Below are 10799 nucleotides of genomic sequence, written 5' to 3'. Positions count from 1 at the left end.
ATCGAGGCAGTATCTCTGTCACCAGATAGGTACCGGGTGAAAGGTCTGATTAGTGTAATATATATGGGGTTTATGCCTCGGTTCACCCTGCCAACCGAGGCAATATTCTCTTTAGACATTGGTTTCTTGACAACGGAGGCATGTAGTGTTCTAAAAATTACGAAACTGCCACCGCGTTTTAATACACTTCAATTTTTCTGGAACCGAAGCGTAATGTACAAGTTAAAAATGCGATTTTTTACCTGTGTCTACTTTATGCAGATTACCTATATTAAGTATCCACCTACTCTATCATATACAAGTCATAAGTGGACGTTAGAGACAAAGAAGACATTCACATAATGTTATTTCTATTAAAAGTGGCACAAGATTTTGTACAACATACTTGTGATAAAATATTGAAAAAGCATGTCTACTCTTCAAGTTGAATTTAACCTACAGCTGCTACCTAAGAAAAGGCTAAGAAGACCCGAAGATCAAAATAAGTACTATTTAATAGACATTTTCTTGAAGCCTATAAATTGAATATCCTTGAAGAGAAGAGTAAACGAATAAACACACAAATACGAAAGAAATTATCTAAGAAGAAAAACAAGCTCAAAAGAAAAGAAAATACTCTTAAGCTTCATAGAATCATAAGCTTACATTTGTAAGAAGAGAGAAAACTCTAAAAGTCAGTTAGATTGATTTGTATTGTAAACACATCCTCTATGTGAAAGTAATAATCTAAGGACTTGTAAGCAATCTGATTGATTGCATATTCTAAAGAGAATACAAATACTTAACACTTAACACGATGGGGTTAAACAATAGCTAGACGGGTTTGTCTAGTGCAAACCAAGAGTGAGTGAAACTCGACTGTAGGAATTGGTATCGTGCAACAAAATGTTTAAGAGTATGTAAACGAACTAATGAATCAATACTTTCTACTATTCACTTAGATTATTGTACTACATTTGATTAGGAAAATATGCTTAATTGTCCAATATTTCCTCAATTTTGATATTTGGGCTTAATTTCACCAGTAATTCTTATTTTAGTTCATTTGAATTATTTGAGGCTAATTATGTCCATTATTAATTGCAGGAAATTATTGGAATATTATTTTGGGACTTCAAGAAGGCAAGAACGTCAACAACCACTCTTCACATAGGCATTTTAGATTTAATTCAATTGTAAATTCGTTTTTATTATATTTTTAGACAAATTTGACTTTTTGGGCTGTTTTGGGTCATTTTGGAGAGGCTCATTAGTGGCTTGACCTAGGTTTGTGTGCAAAAGGGGGGCAAACTGCAAAACACTCTCTAACTCTCTCATTTTACGTTTCTAGCACTTTTGGACAACAAGGGAGAGCTCCCCATTTTTGGGGTTTTAGGTTTTTCATTTACAATTTGATGCACTTTCAATTCCAGTAATGCAATTTTGTTTTTAACTCTTTGCAATTTCGATTCTACACATTTAATTTGACTTTCATTCTCCTATTACAGATTTCATTTAAGTTCGTTTTCATTTCGTTGCTTGCATTTTGGTTGTGTTTCAATTTCATTTTCCAGTTTTGAATTGAATTTGTTTTGTTGCATTGAGCTACCCATTCGTTTCTGCGTTTTGAATGATGTTCATGGAAGCGTAATTTTCTAGGTTGGTGATTAGTGACGTTGTAGAGGTTTCCTTGAGATTATTTAAGCCTAATTGGGATTCTGTTTTGTGTGCCCTGCATATTAGCAATTTGTTTTGTGCAATTGGTCCTCGCTTAGTGGTCTAATTTGAGCTTCATAATATTCACTTAGTTGATTACTGTGTTTGTGCAGAACTCATGAAATTGTGTGAATGTGTTTTCTTAATTCGCATCTTATGAAGACCGTTTTAGACTTCGCTTAGTTGTCTATTTCGTGTTGGATTAAGGGTCATATGATTGAATATATGTTGTAAATCTATGATCGGAAACAAGTGCAACCGAGCCATCACCAACCTGTCTTTAATCGTTCTTTAAATGTGTGCTTGAATTTGTGCTTTAGTTAGTTTATTTCAATACACAAAACCACCTTCAAAACCCCCACCATGTGTTTTACTTAATTCCTGAACCACATTTGGTCCTTGGGAGACGACCTAGGGGTCATTCTCCTAGCTTATACTGCATTTAATTGCTCATTAATTTGATTCGGGTATAAATTGAATATCCTTGAAGAGAAGAGTAAGAGAATAAACACACAAATACGAAAGAAATTATCTAAGAACAAAAATGAGCTCAAAAGAAAAGAAAATACTCTTAAGCTTCATAGAATCATAATCTTATGTTTGTAAGAAGAGAGAAAACTCTAAAAGTCAGTTAAATTGATTTGTATTGTAAACACATCCTCTATGTGAAAGCAATCATCTAAGGACTTGTAAGCGATCTGATTGATTGCACATTCTGAAAGAGAATACAATACTTAACACTTAACACGGTGGGATTAAACAATAGCTAGACGAGTTTGTCTAGTGCAAACCAAGAGTGGATGAAACTCAACTGTAGGAATTGGTATTGTGCGGCAGAATGTTTAAGAGCATGTAAACGGATACAAAAGCAAGAGGGGAGGGGTGGATGAGTTCTATTACAATTTTCTTTTTCTTTCAAAAATTTCTTCGAACAGTTTAAAGTCAAGAGATGCAGAGATAAGGAAAATCACACAGAGGACTTTTATATTGGTTCGAACCGAAAGATTCTACATCTATTTGTTAATCACTTTAGAATGAGTGATTAACTTGTCATTAAAAATCAGTTTGATGTTTACAAGATGGATAAATAACTACGTAGTAAAGAGTACACCTTCCTTTGACACACGAGAGAATGATCACCAGCTTGAACAACATGGTAGAGAACCGCTTGCATCGTAGACACACTAACAACAAGTTTGTCCTTCTTCAAGAACTTGATCAAGCAATCACTTAAACACAATAGCTTCCTTAGAACCAATTATGTACTCTCAAATAGTTTAGGTAACCTTGGAAATGTTTAGGAGACTTCTATTTATATGTCAGGGGTCAGAAAATGAAAAGACAGCTCCCAACTATCACATATAATCGATTACCAAAAGTGATAATCAGTTATTTTAGACCGTTATGGATTTTGAAAAACATGATACTCGATTATTCTTAATCACTTTAGAATGAGTGATTAACTTTTCACTAAAAATCAATTTGATGTTTATGAGATGGATAAATAACTGCACAGTAAAGAATACACCTTTCTTTGACAGACGAGGGAATGATCACCAGCTTGAACAACTTGGTAGAGAACCGCTTGCATCGTAGACACACTAACAACAAGCTTCTCCTTCTTCAAAAACTTGATCAAGCAATCACTTAAACACAATAGCTTCCTTAGAACCAATTATGTACTCTCAAATAGTTTAGGTAACCTCGGAAATGTTTAGGAGACTTCTATTTATATGCCAGGGGTCAAAAAATGAAAAGACAGCTACCAACTATCACATATAATCGATTACCAAAAGTGATAATCGATTATTTTAGACTGTTATGGATTTTGAAAAACATGATATTCGATTATCCTTAGTGATAATTGATTATTTCCGAACCTTGGACAATTATAATTTTCAAAGATAATCGAATATCCCCCATGATAATCGATTATTGCCGAGAGAAATCAATACAAAAGAATAAGTTACATGACTTCTAAGTGCTTACAATTGAAAGATAAAGCCTAATACAAATGATTCTACAAAATGATGCTTTAACAATGTATGTGAATGTTCCTTCAAGTCTTTAAGTGCATCATCATCAAAATCTCCTCAAAGAATCAATGCTTCTTATTGGTAGCATCAACTCAACAGCGTATCAGGAAGATAACAAGATTGTTTAGGGATACCAAGAGTGGTAAAGAATATTGCACAACCCGGAGTAGGTGATATTCGGTTCTAGTTAGAGTAACAGGGGTTACTGGATTGACTAAGTGATACCAGGAATGATATGAATAATCAGTTGTAAACTTATTGAAGATTAATGTGGAACCCTCTAAGAGATCTTGGAGGAGAACTACACGTAACTCTACGGAGTGAACCAATATAAAATAACTGTGTCATTTCTAAAAAAACTTGTATTTGAAGTTGCTAGAGAACATTAGAAGAGGGTTTTAATAGTGATTTCATAACTCTTTTCGAGCTATAAAGTTGATCTTGATGTACGTAACACTTATGAGTTAGTTATGTTTCATTATATAAACGTTATTATGTGTAAATCGTTTACAAAACTAACTCAATGAAGTCTATCATACACTCTAATTTCGCGAAAACATGATAGAGCAACAATACGAAGAGCCTTGTTCAATCCTTCTTCAATTTTGATCTCTCTGTGAATCCTAATTTTGAATCTCAGAATCTATTCTATTCCCAATTGCGAATGTAAGAATCCTAATTTCGTGATTCCTAATTTCAATTTTAAGAAACTTATTTCTTTAATAATGTAATCTAATATATTCCACATTATCTGCCTTCATTTGCCACGTAAATTAATGAATCTAGGTTAGAGTAACAACTAAACTTAATTTTAATTCCTTAACTAATTTATAGACAGATATCCAATTGTACTGTCTTTCTACATTTAGGGATTCAATTTTGAGACAAAAGAAAAATGACTATTTAAAAGAAACCAACATAAATAGTTACTATCATTATTATAATATATATATATATATATATTTATATATATATATATATAATGCAAATTTTAATTATTATTAATTTTTTAAATTATGTTGACCCATTATTCCATGAAGGGTTTTTTCTTGACCGCTTAGTATTAGACAATGTCCCACTAACATGAATTAATATACAACAGCTAGAATGCACCTGATAAGCTACCATTACACAAAGCCAATAAAAAATTATTACATGTGGAATTATCCATGTCTAACGCTCCTAATATCATATGGTTTTGCCTTACTAATTTTGTTTGACCCATTGATTACCAATGACAATGGTGTTGACTTACCAATTTTCGTATTTCATTTTTTTCTTCTTAATAATTGTTTTTGTTCAATTGTCCTTATAAATAAAAATTTCACAATTCTTTTTTTCACATTCTGTTTTCAATATCTTTTTATTGATAGGAAATAAAGTTGAAAAATACAAAAAATTATTTTGTTGATTTAAATCACTTAAATTTCATTCTGATGATCTCTATTTGTAATAATTAAAACTCTTCAAAAAAAAATAAAAAAGAAATAAAAGTATGGTAGAATAAGTAGGAATAGATTGTGAATATATTATTTTCTAATTACTACAGAGATATTGAAAATATTTTATCTTAATAATTTTTTATTTACAATAACCTCTTCCTGCTAAATGAACATTAATCATTTGTAGGACTCATTCGACTATAAAATTTGTGTGGCTTATATTATATCAAATTTGAGATTTATCAAACCTATACATATCATATATTTCATACTTGTATGTTCAAAATCTTTTTATTTTATAATTCTGTCATTTCACTTTGTTATTTTACTTATAATTATTATATGCAAATGAACAAAAGTATTTTCTGCAACATATTCAAAGATTGTAGATTACCAAAAAGCAAGGGAGCACAGCTCTAGGATTTAACACAACGAGTTCTTCAATCTCTGAGTGGTCTCTCATTTTCTTTACCAAAGAATCAAACCCAGTATGAGTGATTTCCTCAATCTCTTGTAGAGGATTATGGATTCTCCCAGCTATCACTCTGCACAGCATAACACATTTTCTGGTCACAGATTTGTTATTGGGTGAGCAAATTGAATGAATAGCTTTTGCACTGCTAGAAGAGGTGCAAACCCCAAGTGCACCATTAAATAGTTCTTGGTTGGAGTAAAAACCATGCTTCAGAATTTGACAGACACCACAGAGGTCTAAAGTGCAAACGGTAGAAGAGGAAGCATTTGAACCAAGTGAACATGCAAGTGTTGTGCCATGAAATCTGAGCAGTTCATTTCCATCAACCAAGCATCTCGGCTGCTCCTTTTCTAGGTTTTTCGCTTTCACCCTTACCAATTCCCTACATTCCTCATACCATGCAAACGTTTCTTGCTTGCTCTGTACTCTCATAACACATTCAATCTCTGTTGCATTGCTTTCCGTAAAGTTACCTTCGCATATTTGTTCAATGATCTTACTCGATGAATCTTCTCTCTCAAGTTGGATCACTGAACAAAATGTTTACAGCTTACGTGTTAAACTTTAGTATAGTTCTTTCCAGACAAATTATTATATTCAAAATAGCATGACACACTTTTATATTTATTTGATAGAGTATAAGGATAAAATAATTATTAAAATATAAATTTTTATATTTTTTTGAGAAAACAGAAAGGAAAAAGTAAGGATAATGTCAAATGAACGTAAAAAATGTAAGTGTATAATGATTCTTTGACACACCTAATTTTTTACATTCATTTGACACTACCTTTCTCTATTTTTTACTCTCTTCTTTCTTAAAAAATACAAAAATTTATACTTTTATCACCATTTTACCCTTATACTCTATATCAAATGAAATGTAAAAGTGTGTCATGATACCATTACTCTATTATATTTTTTACTATTATGAGAAATATATTTAAATGATAAATTAAACAATATTATATTTTCAACTTTGACTTATTTTTCTTTAAAAAAAGTTAGTTACAAGTATAAGTTTTACTTGATAAAAGATCCAAATATTGAATTTAAACTTGGTTTATTTATATCTTGATTATTTTATTTTTATAAAATGTTACTTTAACTGTTTTTTAACGTTCTCAATATAATAACACTTAATATGGCTTTAATACCAGATAATTTATCTACCAACAGAAAAATATGTTTAACATGGGAATTTATTCAACATTTTTAAAATATTATATTTTCACAAAGTGAATAAAAAGTTATAACTTATTGACTGTTAAGATAAAAACAATTCAAAATCAGTCAGAGTTTAGTCAATAGATTAATGTACATATTTCCATAAGCAACCTATAAAATAAGTAAATTAATAAAAACTTCACAATAATATTTATAAACAGACATATATAAAGAAGGACATACTCCAACATATATATTTAAGAGAATTATTTTTCTTAACATTTCATTTTCTTTTAATCTAACTCTAAAAGTATATATATATATATATATATATATATATATATATATATATATATATATATATATACTAATAATTCACGAGCTTTTAAATTTTGAATTTGATTCATTTAAAAATTCAATTTAATTCCAAGCTATTTTTTTTACGTAATTAAATAAAATAAGATCAACAAGTAATTAAAATCTAAAATTTTACTCATTTACATTTTTAATAGTCTACAAAAAACTCGGTGCTCTATCTTCATCCTGTCTAGGTAGACTATTTTGAGTTATGAAAAAAAAAACTCAGCAGAAACACACACAATGAAAATCCTAAAAAGAAAACAAAATATAATATTACAGAATATCTGGTGAAACCCATGTTTATATGAATTACTTTAGAAAAACCATAATATTTATTTTCATTGAAAAGCAAGAAACCAAAACCAGATACAGTGTCAAGAGAATGTTCAATCCCTGCCAAAGTTACAAAAGTGACATCAATATTCTTCCAAATCTTCCAAAGATTCTCACATGAAACTATATGACTAAATAGTCAAACTAGTGTAAAATTGTTCCATGAGAATTGGTCAAAAACTATATACATATAAACACTCATATTCATTTTGCTAGAAAAAGTACTGATCTTACCTGAATGTAGATGGAAATTTCCCTGTTCTTCAACAGTGTCACTAGATTTGATTTTGTCTTCACATTCACGATGACGTGTTGATATTGGGGGATCATTAGAATCTTTCACTGGAACCTTTTTCTTTGAGAAAACAACACATTCATCACAATCAACACAAAGTGTTTCTGATGAAACTATAGTTAGCTTGGATTTTGCAGGAGAATGAGAAGGAGGTTCTTCTATAGGATAACATGGAAAAATCTTAATCTCACCACTATATCTATCAAGGAAAATTTCATGGCTAAGTTGGTGTTTTGACTGTCTTTTATTTCTCTCATCCTTTTTTCTCTGATCTATTCTTTTTGCCTGGGGATCATGAACTTCTGATGAATGAGATCTGCAATGAAGTGATTTCTTCAGAACATGCCAAATCTCTGACATTCTCTTGCTGTTCTCTTTCTCACATGTCAAAGATTCATTACCAATGTTTTTATCTTGCTAAGGTAAGTAAACATTCAAGGAAAAAGAATCATTATTTTTTTTTCTTTGTATCACATAATATCGACCAGATTGTTTTCCTTGTTTGCAGCATTCACAAATGGGAGGAAATTCATGGAGTACAGATTTTATTAACACTGCCAGCTTTCTATACAAGAACACAAATACTGTCAACCTTCTCATTTATTTATTATTTAAACAGTAGAGATTTTCCTTTATTTGAAACGTTCTGTTTTTCTATATAATCATAAAATGAAATATTTGTTTGGCTTACACCATAAAAAGAATATGAGTCCATGAAAATATTTTTTGAAAGAAAATAATCCGTGCACGGGCATTATAAACTGATTGTACTTTAAACTAATTAAAATATATATGTTATGTAGTAAGGATATTTATGTAATAACATAAATATCTTAGATATTTTAGACAGTTAAAATATCAGTCAAAGCCACTAACCACACTTTTAGGTAAGGTGGTTACGTTTATTCTTTATAAATACAGTGACAGGACCCAAGTCCAGGTACGTTCTCTTTACGCTCTAGAGATCCTGAATAATATTTCAGAGCAGTGTCCAATTACTCTCTTCTGAGCTTCAGCTCCATAACTCATATCTGACTTGAACGTCGGAGTATCTTTGCAGGTACCTCCCCCTCCTTTGGTGAATACGAAGGACAACAGTTGAAGAAATGCAAGCATCCCAGATATCCAGGAGCAACAGAGACACACAGGAAAATGTACACCGAAACATTTTGGCGCCCACCGTGGGGCCGAGAGCCAACCCAAAGAAGCCACAAGAGGAGCCTCGGCCTCAATGAATCACTCCTTCGAATAGAGCTACTCCATCAAATCGCGGCATCGCCACCAAGATTCTCCTCCGCGAGCCGTGACGCCACTGTCACTACCAGATCAAATGACGCCTCCATCGGGTTTCTCTCCTTCTTCCCCCGTAAGCCATTGATGCCAGTAGACATCAACGAAATCATACCTCTTCGCGGGTCAGACTCAGCGTAGAGAACGCCTCCAAGTTAGGTCCATACATCAGCCTCCGTCACGCCACCGGACACCACTGTCACAGGGGAATCATTAATTCGTCCCCATCGCCTCCCATCGCCTCCCAAACACGGTCACGCTAATCCTGTGACAGTGAGGGAGACCACCGAACTCAGATCCAAGGTGCATCTCAACAAGAACCACCCACACCAGCACCTTCATTAGCGCCACTCTTCAGACCCCAAAACGCGCAACCGGATCCAACACCCAAAAACCTAGGTCTTTCTCCCAAAGCAGCTAACCAGAGGTACCTCCACCCAGTCACACATACTCGCCACTGTCTCCGCCCAAACCGGCCGCCGCCGGCTACATTCAAACCGCTACCAACGTGCCCACCGTCAAGACCATCATCGGCCTCACCGAGGCTCTTACCCTTCTCCTTTCTCGCGTGCGAGATTCTCTCCGCGCCGCGTCTTCGCCATCCGAAAGAGCCCGATCATCGCGGGTTGCGGCAGATGCCACCAAGCCAGGGTCATATTTCCGTTATCTCTGTTATTGTCCCTTCATCACTTGGAAGCAATGGAGCCCATATTTCCCGACATGGACAGAGTACAGGCTTTGGAACATCTTGCTGCCGCTGCAAAGAGAACTTTTGTTCCATGGAGGAGGGGTAGTAAAGTCAATGCCAATTTCATATTTAACACCAGAGACTGTCTCAAAGATCCTTGTAACAGAACATCCTAGTTTCCCAATTTCCACAAACCCCAATCCCCAAAATCGGAGAACAGAAAAACCCTAAATTCCCAAATCGCAACCCAAAGATCGCGCCCACCTCTTACAGGGCCGGACCACCCAGACGACAACCCCCGCTTCTTTGTCACCGGAACCTTGGGGGGCATCCGCCACCGCGCCAGTGCCGTCACAGGGTCACAACCTAGTCTGACCGGCGACTTTGCCAGGAGCTCGGTTCCAGTCACATGAGCAAGCTAGCCGTTTACGCGGAAGATTCCCACACGAAAGATCGCCAAAAAGATCGCGGACCCATTCTCCACGTCTTCCGCAACAATCGCGCCATCCACGCGTGATTCGGTTGATAGCAGACCCATTGTCCACGTCTTCCGCAAGACTCGCTCCACCCACGCATCATTCAGTTTGGCCTCCACGTCATCCAACCCAACTTCTATTCCTCAAATACTCCGACGTTCGACCTCGACTTTCGACTTCGAGGACGCTCGACAGTCACTATGTACGGGCGTCAAAACAGCCGACGTTCGGCCTCGACGCTCCTGCTCGCACGCTCGACAATCAGTGTGTGCGAGCGCCCAACAGTCAACGTTCAGCCTCGACGTTCCTGCTCGAGCGCTCGACCCTCGGCCTCGACGTTCCTGCTCGCACGCTCAACGTTCGGCCTCGACGTTCCTGCTCGCAAGCTCGACAATCAGTGCGTGCGGGCGCCCAACAGCCAACGTTCGGACTCGACGTTCCCGTTCGCGCGCTCGACGTTCGGCCTCGACGTTCCTGCTCGCACGCTCGACAATCAGTGTGTGCGAGCGCCCAACAGTCAACGTTCAGCCTCGACGTTCCTG

General features: G+C 35.1%; 1 protein-coding gene across 1 annotated transcript; it reads right to left on the bottom strand.

The window, feature by feature from the left end:
- Positions 1-5549: 5549 nt before the first annotated feature.
- LOC108319689 (uncharacterized) lies at positions 5550-8163 on the bottom strand. Its single transcript, XM_017550911.1, has 2 exons — positions 7743-8163; positions 5550-6178 (listed from the first exon to the last, which is right to left on the bottom strand). Exons 1-2 carry the CDS (start codon positions 8161-8163, stop codon positions 5550-5552), a joined length of 1050 nt encoding a protein of 349 aa, XP_017406400.1.
- Between the last annotated feature and the right edge of the window lie 2636 nt (positions 8164-10799).

Source organism: Vigna angularis, chromosome 1 (genome assembly GCF_016808095.1).
Source record: "Vigna angularis cultivar LongXiaoDou No.4 chromosome 1, ASM1680809v1, whole genome shotgun sequence".
Lineage (NCBI taxonomy): Eukaryota > Viridiplantae > Streptophyta > Magnoliopsida > Fabales > Fabaceae > Vigna > Vigna angularis.
The sequence above is the reverse complement of the archived record's forward strand: the minus strand, read 5'-3'. Positions and strand labels throughout refer to the sequence as shown.

Coding starts and splice junctions, on each gene's coding strand:
- LOC108319689 (XM_017550911.1), bottom strand. CDS start 8,163: ATGTCAGAGATTTGGCATGTTCTGAAGAAATCACTTCATTGCAGATCT. Junction 6,179..7,742: donor AAATTTCCATCTACATTCAG/GTAAGATCAGTA, acceptor CATTTTGTTCAG/TGATCCAACTTGAGAGAGAA.